Source organism: Gambusia affinis, linkage group LG10, assembly GCF_019740435.1.
Source record: "Gambusia affinis linkage group LG10, SWU_Gaff_1.0, whole genome shotgun sequence".
NCBI lineage: Eukaryota > Metazoa > Chordata > Actinopteri > Cyprinodontiformes > Poeciliidae > Gambusia > Gambusia affinis.
The window spans coordinates 2469684-2487130 of record NC_057877.1 but is presented as its reverse complement, the minus strand read 5'-3'; the positions used below and the strand labels follow the sequence as shown (position 1 = coordinate 2487130).

Sequence of the window (17447 nt, the reverse complement as noted above, 5' to 3'; positions counted from 1 at the left end):
TTGTTGGGTTTCATTTACTGGGGTGTTATTATCAATTACAACCAGCATTCCATAAAAAAAATCTTAAGTAAAGAAGAGCCTATAAAATGTATAGGCTCTTCTAAAATCCTGAAATCTGATCTGACGATCTGATTCTGAAGGAGTTTTGATTTTAACCTGAAAAAAGTAGCAGTTAAAACAGGCAAGTTGCATTCTGAATGTTTATACTTAAATATATATTATTGAATCCAATTATTGTGCTTTATCTATTGGTATAAGTATATTATTCAATAAATCTGGGGTAGAGAGATGCATGTGCTTTATTTTTAGAACAATGTTTGATATATTTCTTCTAAAAGGACAGTAGTAAATATTGTGATTTTTTTAACTGTTTTTGCTAATACAATAAATCATAAAATAAACCACAAAATAGCTTGATAAAATTTTAAGTCCATATTATCCATCCCTTCTTTTCTGCATGATAAACTAGGGGTGCATCGATAAAGCAATAACTTCTGTGACAATTAATTAAGTTTCTGAGGTGAAGTCGTCACTATGGCAACAGAATCAAGGTACCACAGTGGCAAAGTGTCAGACTGACTGAAATGGTTTGGTGGTGATAGTTGTGCAGAACGTAGTGTTTCCAGTCAGACGTGTTAAAGGAGAGTTTTTCCTCTCCACTGTCACTATGTGCATTCTCAGTGTGAGGGAATGCTGCAGAATCAATGACTGGATGCAACCTGGTGGGTCAGATCAGATTTGACATTGCTGCTGTCCAACGCGCTGAGACCGACCTGTTGCTCTCCTTGCAGGCGGAAAAGACGAAACTTCAACAAGCAGGCGACGGAGATCCTGAACGAGTATTTCTACTCACACCTCAGCAACCCCTACCCCAGCGAGGAGGCCAAAGAGGAGCTGGCTAAGAAGTGTGCCATCACAGTGGCCCAGGTACGAGCAGATCAGTGGCACCCCTCACCCCCCTGCTGTGGGACAAGGACCGTTTTAACTGAAGATGCTGTCAGCGTCCGGACCACTGAAACTAATACAAGGTTCACAGGCTGTTATGGATACAGATGGCTCTTCTGTTCTTCTAGCTGTTCTATCCATTAAAACAGATATGATGTAAATATTTCTTATCATCATTTTTACAGTTTTGGTTTTTTTTTTAAACCCATAAAAGCTCATTCTGAGGTATGACAAGCTGCCTGTAATAGAAACACAAACTGCACATCAAAATGTTTTAGATTGAAGTTTTATCCTTAGTCCCTACAGGAAGTTGAGATTGCAAATATTAATACAAATTAACTCATCATTCATAAATGTTTCATGAACTTGCAATTTTCACTGGTCATTGCTACTTTCCTCCATCCTGACCAATCATCTTAATATTTTCTGAAATTCCTTCTTTTCTGACCAATCACTGCAACTCACTGGAATTTTGACCAATCCCCTTCGTACCATTCTAATTTAACTTCCTGTGACACGTCATCTCTTGAAAGCAGAACCTGCAGGATGAAAACATGTCTGATGCATGTCTGATGATTTTTGGGAGGGCAACATGCAGCAATTTCAACATTTTGTAAATGCAAATTGTAAAAATGTGCAGCGTTGACTGAAACTTTTTGAAAAAAATGCTGGAAAATCAGTCATTTTAAACCACAACAACCAAAAACAACACACCACAACATCTTGGAGGAATAACTCAGAAATTGGGAATCTGAACCACCCTCATCTAGAGAGATGTGCTAACAATGGAGTTACAGCCAAAATCACACCTTGCTAAAATATCACATCCCTACACTTTATCATGTTTTGTCTCACCCAACTGTGATGTACAAATAAAAGAAAAAATATTTTCAAACTTAAATCAGTAAACTGTTATTGATACCAAGTCAACTTTCTTGGCAAACAGAAAATGTGACATAAACACTCAATAAATATAAATATAACATGTTTAAAAGTGACTCATTGTGCAATACTTTAAAATAATAAAAAACACAAAAACAACAAAATAAAAACACATTGTATACTCATGAAGATGGGGTAAAAAAATTACAGGGATAAGAAAAACAATGATAAACTATGCTCAATTTAATTTAGGAAACTTATGACCACAGGAACCAAACTTGTTTTATAGAACTTAGTTTTACAGTGTATTTGTTTCCAGGCTGCTCTTATATAGGTCTTTATATCATTGCTGTTATGATCAATAACCAGTATTTACTGATATATATAGGCTATATATATATATATATATACTGACTTCACCACTGCTTTTCTGTTTCAGTTAAACTCCCACAATCCTTTGCTTCATTACCATCCTTGTCACATGACCAAGTTTCTCCCGTTCCCCTTCTGAAACAAAAAGCAACAAGATGGAAACAAATATTGGTTGCTAATATTGCTTCGGTTTGATTACGTTTTAAAAAATGACTATCATCTAATATTTATTTGTGTTGATATATTGTGCATCCCTTAATAAGATACATATGTTGGCATGTTTGATTGGAATATGAATTAACATGAAAATGTTGAAGGGATATGGATACCTTCACAAAGCATTGTAACTGAACTTCTTCTTGAATGAAGCACTAACTTATTCTTTCTAGCACTATGAGGATGTGATAGTAGCTACAAGATCACCAACATCCTGCAGGAATCTTAGAAACAGTACAGCTCCACAGAGAATCACATGGGATTTAGGATGAGTCTTTTAATTAGGAGCTAAAGTAGCTGCTCCATTCTTCAGATCCAGTCATGACTGCACAATTCCAACCAAAATTCCACAAAAATAGCCACTAGCTATGCAAGGCAGCATTAGCTTTTTCCAAACCTGAGCTTAAATAGTGAATATTTAATACTTGTATGAATCCAGTCCCACTGACCTACTGTAAGTGTAATAGGAACTCATCACACGACTAAAGACATCGGAATTGTGCCAAAGTTTGTGGCATCACACAATTATGAAGTATTTAAAAATCCTGTTCATGTTTTTTTGTGTTGTTGTTGTTTGTTTCATCTCTGCACTTCAGCAACTCCACTTGTTTCAATCCTGTGAGAATTGATAATAAGGAAAACAATGACAACGCCAAGGTAAACAGCAGTTTGTGTTGTGAATCCATCATGTGGGAATGGATTGTTTTCTCTGTTGCTTTCATTAATTTCTACCAAATGATCTAAGGATGCAGGTGGGCTCGACGGTGGAAGCTGCTCGGTCGCTCTGTGATTTGTGGAGTTTCAGTTTCTTGGCTATAACAAAGGAGAATGTTTACCTACTCTGTCTATTAGAAACTTTGGAGGATTGATTTGGTTTTCATTTTAATGTTGTTTATCATTAGGGCTGGGATTACCCCCCTGGCTTCATCTGGGAGTCCATTAGCCGTAATGGGTGTTAGCGGAAGTTGACTGATTGGTGCTTGCGTGACTTCTGATGATAGCTGCAGTCATGGTGACATAATGAGACTGTTATTGGCAATCATTCCATTCTGGCACTAATGCAGATTCACAGCACCAGTCTGTGCAGCCCGCACTCCTGACAGTGGCTCTCTGCAGTGTTCTACATGCCATTAAAGGCCGTTCAAGCTAAACACCATTCTTTAAAGAGGATCTGTGTGTCTACATGTCTGGAGAAGTAAACTTTCTTCTCTTTTTTTTTCTCTCGTTCCTGTCTGCTCAGGTTTCCAACTGGTTTGGGAATAAAAGAATCAGATACAAGAAAAACATTGGTAAGTTCCAAGAAGAAGCCAACATGTATGCTGCAAGAACTGCCGTGAATGCGGCTAATGCATCCTCACATGGAAGCCAAGCAAATTCACCCTCCACTCCAAACTCTGCAGGTGAGACAGGAAGTCCCTGGCTCTGCTGGGGTTAGACATATACTTCCTCTCTGTCCATCAGTGTAACACATTTTAGGCTTTTATTAGTGCTGATGCTGTAACGCTCCTTTGTAAAGGACTAAATAGGCCACTATTCTACATAAATTATGCCCATCACATAATTATGCACTGTTATTTCCATAAATAGACCTAATGTTTATACTGAGCAAGTATTATTAGTGCATACATCTGCTTAATATGGCTCTGAGCGATGCGGAGAAGAGCTGTTAGAGTTTGAGCGACCTGAGCCCTCATGCAGTCTCCATGTCCTTACTGTCCTTTCTACTTCCTCTCAATTAATCCTGTGTGCCCTCATCACTGTGTTAAATGATGCAGTGTCAAAATGTTTGTAGTACATAATAAAAACATAAATATAAAGTCATAAAATGTGTTGGCACCCCTGGTAATAATGTTTAGAAACCCTTAAAAATGATTTTACCTTTTATTGCAGTAGTACAAACTCTCCTTATACTGAAGTACAGTCATTCATTCTGTTAAGAAATATTTGTTTTTAAACGGTCAGTGTTAGGTAATTATGTTACCTCGAGCTGTTATAAAAAGGCTCAAATGTAACTTAAAAGAAATTTGACTTCATAATTTAACTCCTTAAAATTGGGCTTCTGTCTCTTTAAGAAGTTCCTGTTCTTTCTGAAGCTCTGCCTTCAGGAAGTCATCATAACATCGCTGTTAACCCTTTAACATTGTTTTACCGGCGTTTCACTGAGAAGTAGCTTCTATAATGAGCTCAGTAGTTCCACCAGGTGTTTGCATGAGCCCTTGCTGGCTAGTCTGAAGGAGCTGAGTGGAGAGTTTTGGGGGAGGGCTGCTCTGTGAGGTGGAATTTCAGAAACTGCAGCTCTGAGGAGGAGCTGCGTCTCCACCAGGCAATTTATACAGGTGAATGGTTGCCATGGAGACTAAAGGATTTCTCAAACATGCATTAAAGAATCAAGGCAACACTCCAGGTATAATGTAGTTATAGTATGATGCAAAGCTCAAAACAGTTGATTTTACATAATGCTGTCCCTTTAATAAAATCACATTTACCACAATTCTTGGAACCTCAGCTGTTTAATACATCTGTACAAAAATCCAAATGACAACTCTAGGTCTACTCCTAAAAGATTTTGGAGTGTAAAGGACAGGACTTTTGAATGTCTTTGCATAACTTCAGTAGATCTGGGGTGTCCAAAGTGTGGCCCTGAGGGCCATTTTCAAAGATGGCCCCTGGAATGGGGTTTTGTGCCTCACAGCTGCATTTCAACAAAGTCAAAATCTGTGCGTATTTCAAAGAGTTCATGATGCCATGCACTCATACAAAGCTCCCTGGGCCTTGGAAAAAGACTAACCCACGGCATGACAGATTCTACATCGTGTCACAGTGGGAACAAGCTAATTATTCATCCCTTTTATCCAGCCAAATGAACTTGGAGTGTGTGTTGCTCAAACCCAGATCATACTTTCATCAAAAACACACAGCCACAGTTTATATCCCAGCAAACACCACATGTTGATATTTGTCATGGTAGGACAGAAAATATTTGATTTTTTTCTTGCATCAACACTAAATATCTGTGTCCAGACAATATCGTAAAGGTTGCTATGAAGATTTGGTGAAAACAAGATGCAGTTTTCTAACCGTGAGGTATTTTTTTTTACTTTGTTTTCCATCTGGAATATACATTAGCCCCCATGTAAAAACCTAAAGTAAGTGGCTAATGGCTGATTTAGTCATACTATGAATAAAAAGTCATAGTTTGCTAAATAGAAGTTGGAGAATCTGATTCCCTCATCAAAAACTACAACATCCGTTTTAAGAATGGCTCTGTTACATTTACTTTAAAGAAACTGTAATGACTGTAACAATGATACCAGTAACACTGGTAAAGTCAATGAATTCTCAACATGGGATTTTTTCGTCTACTGTTTAAATCTGCTTAAATTACCCAAACACTTTTTGTTGCTGAATTATCCTACTGCAATAAAAGATGAATTTGTGTTCAGGTTTTTAACGCATCTTTATTGGGGGTCAATACAAATGCATATGACTGTACTCAATCATTCAGCAGACTAGAAAAAATTAATTTGGCCACCAAGAGCCAACTTGGGACTGAGAGGTGCTTCCATGTTTCCTATGGAGTATCACCAGATTGGGTTCTTATCAACATCATTTCACCTTCCTCTCTACTCGTAGACGCAAGTGAAAAATGAATGTCCACTTCTTCATATGTCCATGAAGCCACTTTTAGTTCACACAAGACTAAACAAATGTGACTGCCCACAGCAACACCAGGAAAGATTTTCAGTAGGAGCGTTTTGATTCTGAAAGTGTAGAGATTTTCTAATTATGTTGAAACACGTAAAAAAATACATATATATAAAGATGTGGCCATTTGAATGTTGGTGCTCATCAAACGAGATCAGTGAGAAAACAGGTGTCAAAGTTTCAGAAGACTGTTCATAGACCGGCTCAGATTTACTCTGGAAATGAGCCAAATTTCAAGCAACGTTTTCCATTTTAAAACCGCTGACATTGCTATTTAAAGCATGGCAGGTATTTTTTTTATGACTTCAACTACAGAGTTTATATAAAAAATACAAAAATTACTATTTCCTCAGAAGTTAATAGTTTTTATGTTTATTCTCCATTTCTGCTCTGGAAACTTATCCCTGGTTTTGCTTTGGTGCATATAAAGTTGGAACACAGCAATGCTAACATGCATCTGGATATGACAGAATGTGATTAGTTATTAAATGGTATGAGAAAAGAAATACTGGACTTAATTTTCTTTCAAGCTTTTCTGCCTCAGATTTACTCTGGAAATGAGCCAAATTTCAAGCAACGTTTTCCATTTTAAAACCGCTGACATTGCTATTTAAAGCATGGCAGGTATTTTTTTTATGACTTCAACTACAGAGTTTATATAAAAAATACAAAAATTACTATTTCCTCAGAAGTTAATAGTTTTTATGTTTATTCTCCATTTCTGCTCTGGCGACTTATCCCTGGTTTTGCTTTGGTGCATTAGCGTTGCAAAGTTGGAACATAGCAATGCTAATATTTATCTGGATATGACAGAATGTGATTATTTTTTAAATGGTATGAGAAAAGAAATACTGGACTTAATTTTCTTTCAAGCTTTTCTGCAGATGTTTTTTGTTGTACTTTATGATGAATGAAAGTGGCTTTCTAGCTCAGCCTAGCATAAACATGGAGCTTTTCTATATAAGTGACAGAAGCCTGCTTTCACTCATATACTGTGGGTCAAATGTTTAAAGAAAAGTGTTTGTTTGTGGCGATAGAAGACTTTGTCAGTGATAATCACAGCCGAAGAGAGCATTTTCCTGTTCTATTTCCTGTTTGTCTAACAAACAGCCTGCTCCGTCTGTGTGTAACGTTAAAGCCTAGACTCTGTCCCTGTGGATATTTCTCCTGGCTCAGCTGCTCTGATCTCAGCCAGCTGCTGCTGCTGCTGCTGCTCCTCACTAACCTGTGCATGCTGCCTGAACGGCTCGTCTTGCTTCTCCTGCTGGCTCTCTGTGATTCCACTGCTCCCTCTCTTCTTCCAGGTTCTGCTGGCTCTTTTAACATGTCAAACTCCGGGGACTTGTTCATGAGCGTGCAGTCTCTCAATGGGGACTCGTACCAGGGGGCTCAGGTGGGAGCCAACGTGCAGTCGCAGGTAGGGCCCGGTGCTGGACAGGAGATAGGCTCCTCCACTGTTTTCATTAGAACATACATGACCTTACCGGTCTTCTGCCTGTAGTTATGACATATAATGCAGTTATCCCCCACTAACTCTATGAAATATATTCACTCCAACCTGTGATTAGATGATTAGATTATTAGGGTTTGCTTTTGGGTTAAGGTGGAAGATGAATAAAACATGTTTGAAATGTTCTTTGAACTGAAGAATGTTCAAAGAACTATCAGGCTTGATAGTGACCTGTAGTTATTGTGTTGGTCATTACATATTCATTATTTGATTGATTGATTTTATTTCAATGTTACGTTTAATGTTGTGGTAAATATACCAGGTATAGCAAAGAGCTACTTTCCATCTGTGGTCCCATAAAACATACAACACAAAATACAAACATTCATTCATTTGTATCCAGCGTTGCTTCGCATTTACCTCCATCCATCCTCCCATCAACTTTGACCTACTGATGGAATCCCCACAACATGATGCTTCCACTACCATGTCTCACCATGTGGACGGTGTTAGTTTTCCTCTGTTCTAGTTCACTGTCAATCTTGACCTCATTTTCCCAGAGAACCTTCTTCCACATGTTTACTTGTGTCCCCTATAGCAGTGATCCCCAACCACCGGGCCGTGGACCAACATAATTAAATATGTCCATTTTATATGTTGAGTAAGGAGGAGCTTTTATTTTGAAAATCCTAAACAGGATACTGTCGGTTACGTCTTGCACGCCAACATGCAGCAGAATGTGTAAGAAACAATAAGCCCAAGCAGATTAATAAAATATTACAGTTTGAATATAGTTAAAACAAACATCTAAGAATAGGCAATGTCATAATACAGATTAGGTTTTTAACCTTGTTTTAAATAATCAGAGTAAAGGGCTGAATTGAAATTCATTCCAGAGTGTTGGAGCATAAAACTAAAAGCTGCTTCACCATGTTTGGTTCCTCCACATCACAATAATGCACTGCTTGATTGTGATGATCTTAAAGGTCTGATATATGATTGGAGAAGATCAGAAATGTAGGCTGGGTTTCTATTATGAAGTACTCTTATAAACCATTAAGGAGATTTTAAAGTCTATTCTTTGAGTAATGGGTAGCCAGTGCAGGGATCTTAGAACTGGACTGTCAGGACTCTTGCCCACCCCTGGTCTATCCCATAAAGCAGTGGTCCCCAACCTTTGTAGTACTGCCGAGGGGAGCGGGGGTGGTGGTGGATGCGTTGTAAGGACCTTGACCGATGCCCTTGTTTCTTACACAGTCTGCTGCATGTTGGCGCGCAAGACATCCGGTTTAGGATTTTCAAAATAAAAGCTCCTCCAGACTCAATACATAGAACAGACATATTTAATTATTTCTTGCGCAGCCCGGTGGTTGGGGACCACTGCCGTAAAGGACTATTCCCAATTCACTGATTTCTCAAACGATCAGACAAAGAATTACATATTTTCCTTATGTAAATATTTCATTGTGTATGAAAATATTTCAATTTTTTTGCTAGCAGAAAGTTAGTACTTGTCTATGTTGAGCTGTGTTTGGTCTGTGTTGTCTCCAAGGATAGAACCCTGCAGAGTTGCTGTCCCTCGCTCTGGTCTCTGGTGATTTTTCGTGCTGACGCTGACCTTGCTTTGTCTGCTGTTTGGGGATGTTTCAGGTGGATACCCTTCGCCATGTTATCAGTCAGACAGGCGGATACAGTGAAGGACTCACAGCCAACCAGATGTACAGTCCGCAGGGCATCAACGTAAGCATCCTCTTCCCCTCTTCTCTCTCCACGGCAATTATTCTGACGCCACAGGGCTCACAATGCCACTTAGTGGGACTTGTCTCAGCTCCACGGTAACCCATTTGATTGGCTGCATATCACGCCGGCCATACACACACACACACACATGCAGAGCCTGTCACGTCCCATCAGACCCATTCAGACACCTGCTGCCCCCCACCCCCATCCAGGTGACACCTCCCTCCCTCCATCTGACCCGCTGTTAGCCGGAAGCTTCCGGTAAAAGTAAAAGCTCTCTGTTGCCGCGGCCTCCTCGTTCGCCACAGGGGTGTGTTCTCGTCTTGTTTGTCTTATTTTGCAGCAGAGTTTGGGGTGTGGAAGTGGGGAGGGTGAGTGTTAGCTGGCGGCAGCAAAGAGTAGGAAAATTCACAGCGACAAGCCGTGTCGTAAAGGGGAAAATCGATAAGACAGACACAAGGAGAGCAGAGTGTGGGCCTGGGACAGCAATCCAAGCGCATTGCTCAGATCATGTTCCTGTCTCTTTAATGGCCCTGACAGCGAGCCGAGAGGACGAGGACGGTCACCGCCTCGCCTCGCCTCGCCTCCTCCGCTGTCGCCGTCCTGCCTCACTGGCCATATGATAATCAGACGAAATGTCTCCCGCATAGAAAAACAAGGGCTGTGTATTTAAATAGGCTCCCCGGCTGTGGGAGCGGCCGCCGCAGCCGGCTGCGCTAACCCTGAGAGGCCGCTAACGTATTCAGGGCCCACTCCCTCCCAGTCCTTTGACCTCTAACATGCAGTTCTCCTTGGACGCCTGCTTGCTCTACCACATCTTCCACATCCTCACTGCCACACTACGCCGTGTTCTGCAGCGCTGCGGCCTGTAGAGAAGCCCCGCGATGCATAATGGAGGAGCAGGATATCTGTCAGCCAGGCTGTTGGTCTGTGATTTATGTTGCCACGACTTGAAAGTTAGAGGAGGGGGAGTCTGCTGCTCACATGCTTCTTCTTTACAACACTTCATTTTACCCTCTTTTTATTCTAATATGAAAGGCGAATTTTTCTTTGGCATTTTGAACAAATTTTGTTTTATTTGAATTCCTTAATCAACCCAGAGTCTATCACTTAGGTAATTTGCTCCTTATTATTCTGTCCTTCCAGGTTTTCACAATTTCATGGAATATCAATAGAGCCTCACGTTTTTTCACACTAGTTCATAACTGTGAGTTTATTTAAAATTTTCTGCAAAAAATAATCAAAAACATTGGGTTTAAGCGATCCTAACTCCCACCTGAAGGTGGCAGTATTTCTTACTTTTACTTCACTGACTCAGACTTACTTAATGTCACTTGACAGCCAGTGATCAATATGGGGAGAAACAAAAATCAAACTATTTAAGTTCTTTAAGGAATGAAATTGTTTTTTCCCACGTCATTGGAAAAGGTTGAATGAGGAACTGATTGCATGAACTCGTAGAGGGAATGATTAATAAAACAGTCAGCTTCACTGCATGGTTCTGGGGCCTCAGTTTCTGAAGGAAACTTATAGTTTACCTGTTTTTAATTAAAAGATCCCTGGTGTTTTCCTTACAGTGTAAAAGTCTTGAAATATTAGTGGAGCAGATTTTCTGATTTTTTTTAACGATCAGTGATCTGCCAGAAAAGTTTCAGTTTTACTCATCTAGATTTTTTTTTATTTAATTTGATAGTATTAATCATTTAAACTCATTTTTTTCTGGAACAATGTTAGCTTCAGTTAGAAGTCTCTGCTATCTGTTAGATGTGTATCATCGTCCTGTTGGAACGCCCACTTGTGCCCAAGTTTTAAAAGTCCAGCTACTGATTTGTGATAAAGTTGAAAAATCAGTCCTACATCTTCATCCTTCCATCCACAGTTCCGTCTTGCTGCCAACATTGAGCCACAAGCAGCAAAATGAGTCAGAAACAGATCAGATTCTTTGGAAGGTTTCTTTATGAAGGGAAAAGGCCCAGAGAAGAGACAGGAGGATGGATTTATCCCGGTCGGTCATTCCCAATCAGTCCAAGCTCTGTATGATATGGTGACCTTCTCCAACTCAGCCTGAACACTCCTTTCCTTCTCTAGCAGGAATTGAATCTCTTTTCTTGTGTTTTCTTGGAGGATGGCGTTCTCAGCTGTCATGTTTTCAAGAAGTGCCATGTCCTCCTCTGATTTCTTCACATGTTTTTCTCTCCTGAATTATCTGAAAATTAAGTTTTTCGACTCGCTCTTGCAGCGCAGAATAGTTTATTTCATGGATAAGATTCTCTTTCGTTTCTCTTGAAACAGTGGTTTCCTCCTGCTGTATCTTCTGCTGATATCTTTCCACATCTCGTTTCAGTCCAAAAACATCACTTTCATATTTGCAGTTGAGTTCATCGTATGAACTTTTGATTTGACTTAATTCTTCCTGCAAACGTTTCTCTCTGTCTTGCAGGAATGTGAACTTTTGTGACATTTCTTGAAACATTTCCTTCTCAGCTCTCCCGTTCTCCAGGAGCCGTTGTTCCTCACTAAGCTGCTCTTCATAAAATGTTTGTGTCTCGGCCTCCTGCCTCACCAGAGCATCGTCTCCTTCGTACTTAGAGCTCAGCTCCTCGTAGGAAGTCTGCAGTTGGTCCAGTTCTTCTTGAAGGGCCTTACTTTTCACTTTCTCATCATGTATTTCCGCTATAAATGTTTCCTGGCTGAGGAGGTGGGCCACCTTTAAATCTGCATATTCTTGTTGCAAAGGCTCCATCTTCATGTCTTTCACATCTTTGTAAGCCTCGGAAGCGATGACCACAGCTTTAATGACTTCTGGATCACTGAATCTCTCTGGTCTCTCAAGTTCCATCTTTGCGTTTTCGGCCTGGCTGATCAGCAGATAGGTGTTTCAGCATTCAGTAAGTGTTACTGAAAATAACTGAATATTGAAAATTTTTTCACAACAATCACTCCGTCCAGGATTGTTTTTGTGGTTCTCTGCAATCAACATCGCAGATTTTGTGGTGCAAATTTAGAAATATTTGTAATTCATTAGGAATTTTCACGATATTTGCAATAATATATGATGTTAAATGTGACCTTTTTTTATTAATTGCTCTATCAGTCATGGACTATAACTTGACATCAAGTCAGGCTGAAACAGCTGTCACTTGAACCCAAATGGTTTCGGACAATTTTGAGAAAAAAGTTGCTAAAATCAGAAAAACGTGTGGGGATCTGTTTGAGTGAATTTTGCAGTTATTTGTGAAAAACTGGAGGGGCCTATTGCTATAATTTGGAGTCTAGAGGGCCACATAAAGAGCCATGTCGGGCCAGATTTTTATATATGGCACATGTGCCATATATGATAATCTCATGTGAACTCTTTTCAATATCTGTTTCTTGAGAAAGTTAATTTTGCTTGTTTGGTCAAACATTTTATTTTCATAGTGGCAAAAGAGAGTGGGAAAGAAAATGTATAATAAATAGATGTAAGCAGTTTGTTGATAGTTCTTAAAGGGGCAGTGTTATGTAACATGGACTTTTTTTTAGCTTCACATCATGTCATAATGTTTTTCACTCATCAGAAACATAACTGGACTGTTGCCTTGATTCTTTCAGGGAAGTTTGAGAAATCCTTTAATCTCCATGGCAACCATTCAGCTGTAATAAACACCTGGCTGGACATAGCCCCGCCTTCAAGGTGCAGCTCCTCCTGTGAAACGCTGATAAAAACTGTTGTTGAAGAGTTAATAGGAGTGATGTTGTGATGACTTCCTGAAGGCGGATCTTTAGAAAGAGCAGGAGTTTCTTAAAGAGACAGAGGCTCAATTTCAAAGTGTTAAATTACAAAGTCCAATTTCTTTTAAGTCATATTTCACCTAACAGAAATTCAAAGCATTTTTATAACGACTCAAAGTAACATGATTATCTAATTGTGCTAAAAAATACATAATATCAGCCTTTTAAAATCAGGTGGAAAGAGGTACTGAATGACCTATTGATGGGACGGTATGCATAATTTTGACCCCATTTGTTGTTATTAAAGTTGCAGAATAATTTCTACCTGTAAATATTTCCATAAGTGACTGACTCTGTCCTCTGTGTGTGTTTGTGTGTCAGGCTAACGGAGGCTGGCCCGACGCTCCCACCCCGTCCTCAGTGACTTCCCCCACAGAAGGACCAGGAAGTGTTCACTCCGACACCTCCAACTGATCCGCCCCCCACCTCCCCCCAACCCCCACCCATCCTGCAGGACTGGATGTGACTCGAGGCAGTCGGGGTCTGGGGACAATGCTTCCACCATTTTTGTAGGGTTTTTTTTTTTTTTTTTCCTCTTTCTGTCTGGACCTCCTCAGCAGCTTCGCCAGCCTGCAGAGAGAACTCACGTCTGGGCTTCACAGTTTTTATATTTTCCACTTGATGTCCAAGTTGCCTCTTTGTATTTCACTTTCTATCATGAACTCCTACTGTCCGCTCCCAGCCCGCCGTCTGGCCACGTGAATCACACTCACGCTACCTCTGGTTTCAGCTCCAACACAGCAAGCGGTTCAACTGCTCCCGTTAGCATTATCGTTCCCGCAGCCTGATTGTTTTTATGGATCCGTCGTGCCAAAGTTCAGCCCTGGAGGTGAATTTGGGTTCAGTTTTAATCTCTTTTACTGGCATCCTGCAGAGATTCATCCCTCTGAGCTTTTCCACATGCTCTCTGCTTACAACCACAAACCTCACCGGGGTTTTGATAGGATTTTTATGAGATTGACAGCAAAAAAAATATGCATGAAAAGAAAGAGGTTGAAAAATGTGAATATATGTTATACATAAAACTTCTAGAAACTTTGTACAAATAAAAAATCCCAAGTAGTGCGTCATAAATGTGCAATCTACTCAGCCTACCATGTTTCAGCAGATTGCGAGTGAGCAGCCTTTATGACATTAAGACACATGAAGCTGCACGACCCTTCAAAACAAAATCACCATTTTTTATCATAACTTTATTTATGGCTTTATTTTTAAATACAAAAAAATACTGCAGCTTATTTGAAAAGCATCAAATGGAAATGAATTTGAAAAAATGAATAGAACCTTCAAATTTTAGAAAAATTCTTAAAGGGGCAGAGTTGTTTAAAATCAACACTGCCCCTGTTGAGATTTACATCATGTTATATTGTCATCAAAAAAACACCTGGAGTGTTGCTTTGACTCATTCATGCTTGTTTGAGAAATCCTTTAATCTCCATGGCAACCATTGATTGAGGTGTTCAAAACACCTGGGTGGACCTAGCTTCGCCTTAGAGCTGCAGTTTCAAAGCTACAGAGCTTCTTGCACACAAAGCACAACTCCCTGACTCAGCTCCTCCAGACTAGCCAGCAGCAATTAGCACTTAGTGGACCTGAGTATTTGCTGAGCTTATTATTAATAGAGGAGCCATGTTGTGATGTTGTGTTGGCTTGTGGTTGTAAAATGACAAAATGTGAAAAAGTACAAATAATTTTGGAAGGCACTGTTTGTTGAGTCATGTAATAAAACAAAAAGTATTGAAGTATTTTTGTCTCTCCGATTAAACTGAAATGACACAAATTCAGACAAATGTCCAGCCGCATGCATATATAACAAATCCAGAAAATAGAAAGGACCAGAGACTTCAGGGATGGCTTCAGCAGGTCAATATGAAATGAAGCACAACGCCGCCTGCTGATTGGAGGAGAGAAATAGGAGAGAACATAACACTAGACGTCAACATGTGGCGCTACACATTCAGATATGGAAGCAAATCAGGCCAAAAACTGCTGATAACCAAATCTGTCCTGCTGCATGTCCACACATGATCCGAGCTTCACCCTGAGTAAACACCGGACAGATGTTGTGCCAAATATGGAGCAAAAATCATCCACAACCCAGTGAAAAAAATCAAAAGCGGGAAGAATCAGGAATATTTGGCACAGATAAGTTCCTTTTTTTTTTCCTTTTCTCTGTTCGTAAAGAGATACAACACTTACCAACGTGCGACCTTTTACTAGCCGATGAAAACATGAACACTACTTTGATACCAAAAACAATCGGATGAGCTTTAGCAGGACCAGTGAGGGAGGGTCCTGTGTTCAAAGCCAAATAGATGCAGTGTGAACAGAGAACCCAGAACCAAACGCACGCCGCTCCTCCGCCACCACTTCCTGGATGAATCATCTGCGTCTCCTTGGTTTGTTTTGGTCTCAGCTGTCTGTACGTGAATCAGCCCAACAGCGCTCTGTGTACAGTATGTAGATATGCATCTCTTTCACATCTTTGGAAATGGATGGTTTTGTTCTGTTGTTATGCACTCAGACCACAGACTGAAGCCTGCCGTCCTGACCCGCTTTTTAACAGACATCCTTGCTTTTTTTTTTTTATAAACCCAGCGGATCTTTAAATTCGGTCCCCAGAAGTCACAAAATGTTTTGTTTTTACTCTTATTTTCTAAAGATGTGTTTGTATTTATTACACTTGTTTAAAATCGTATATTTCACAGCTGCAGCGGTGGACCCCCCTGCACCCCCATCCACCCACCCCTCCCTTCTCACCTGCAGGGTGGGGGGCCGGGGGGACAGAACCTGCCTCAGTCATGTCTTCAGAAGGCATCGGACAGAACTGACAGCGCCGGCCATGCAAGGAAAACACATTGTTTTTTCTTCTCCTTTTTTTTTTTATCCCCAAAGAAGGCGCAACACTTCTTTTCACATTTGCCTGTCAAATATTACCGAAGCTTCATGTGATGATGCTTTTTTAGTTTTGGGATATGAAAGGAAGAAAAAAAAAAAAGAAGAAGAAGACATGGGAGGAGAAAGAAACAATTTGTAAAACATGAAATGTTTTATTTGTTGCATGTCTTTTTGTTCTTCAATAAAATTAACGTACTGCAGTGTTTTGGATGTTATACCGTCGTTTTTTTGCTTTTGTTTTGTTTTTTTTAACGAGGATTTGAGTGGAACCGTGGAACCTTTTTCTTGACGGGTTTTCTCTTTTAAAATCTCTTGATTATGTAAAAATAGAAAATGCAAGAGCCAAATTGAGAAATATTGTCTTTTTAATCACAAATCAAACCTGTTTGTCTGTGGAGAACATTAGCTGGAAGGTGTGTGTGTGGGGGGGAGGGAGGGGGGGGGGTTCTGCTCTTTATTTGTACTGGCAATGCGTACTCCAAATAAATCAGGGGGGTTTGTTGGTGCTTGCTTTTGACGTTTTGTCGTTTTTCGTGTGCAGTTGGTACACTGTAAAAACTGCTGGGTTAAATCTTTAATCCTATTTTTATGTGTCACTCAGAACGGCTTTAGTGCCACGTAGAAACTCCAACAGATTTACTTTCACAAGTGGAGTATTGCATCTTATATATATATATATATATATATATATATATATATATATATATATATATATATATATATATATATATATATATATATATATATATATATATATATATATATTATTTCAAATGCAATGGAGAGACAAGAAAGAGAAAGATAGAAAAAAAAGGAGGGAATAGAGCTGGGGTAGAAAGTCAAAAGAGAAAGAAGGAAGAAGAGAAGACAAGAACACACCTCAGAGATCTGCTTGTACACCTGCAGGAAGAGAGAAAAAGAACCGAGAACCGAAAAATCACAGCAACAAACAACACATGCTAGAACATCATCACTGAAAAGCAAACAGGACTAATTCATACAGGAAGTATCCAGTGTGTGTTCAGTGTGTGTTCAGTGTGTGTTCAGTGTGTATCTGTAAACAAGCAATCAGATCATTTTTAATGCAACATTTTTTTAAAACACAGCTAAAGACACTCAACACTCTGACCTCCTCTCGCAAGTGGCTTTTTGGACCTTTCACAATAAGAGCATGGGTAAAAATAATGGAGAACCAGACAATATTTTAAGCTGTAGATGTTATAGCAAATGCTGTTTTTAGCAGACTCATTTTATGGAATCATTTCTGTGAATTTCCACAGCAGAATGGTTGTAGAAGTGCCAGCAACATGTTTTAGATCAGTTTTCCCTCATTTTCAACAAAATTAATAACATACCATAGAAGAAAATTGATTCATTTGTTTTGCAAATATTTTCTGCTTTTCCATATTACAAACTTCAAAAATTTAAATAAAATTGTTTTTTTAGAATGACTATAATTGTGATTTTA

At 39.5% G+C, this 17447-nt stretch overlaps 1 protein-coding gene across 3 annotated transcripts in view; it reads left to right on the top strand.

Annotated features, from left to right (window-relative positions):
• Positions 1-16179, top strand: part of LOC122838489 (pre-B-cell leukemia transcription factor 1-like) — a 70371-nt gene extending 54192 nt beyond the window's left edge. Inside the window, exons 5-9 of one of the 3 annotated variants that reach the window (XM_044129181.1) lie at positions 792-927; positions 3656-3704; positions 7425-7537; positions 9221-9310; positions 13403-16179. In XM_044129181.1, the coding sequence (XP_043985116.1) occupies positions 792-927; positions 3656-3704; positions 7425-7537; positions 9221-9310; positions 13403-13495 (481 nt within the window). In that variant the 3' untranslated portion in view covers positions 13496-16179. Of the gene's footprint in view, positions 1-791; positions 928-3655; positions 3816-7424; positions 7538-9220; positions 9311-13402 lie in introns of all 3 variants that reach the window. The other 2 variants (XM_044129180.1, XM_044129182.1) reach the window with 2 other exon arrangements.
• The last annotated feature ends 1268 nt before the right edge of the window (positions 16180-17447 follow it).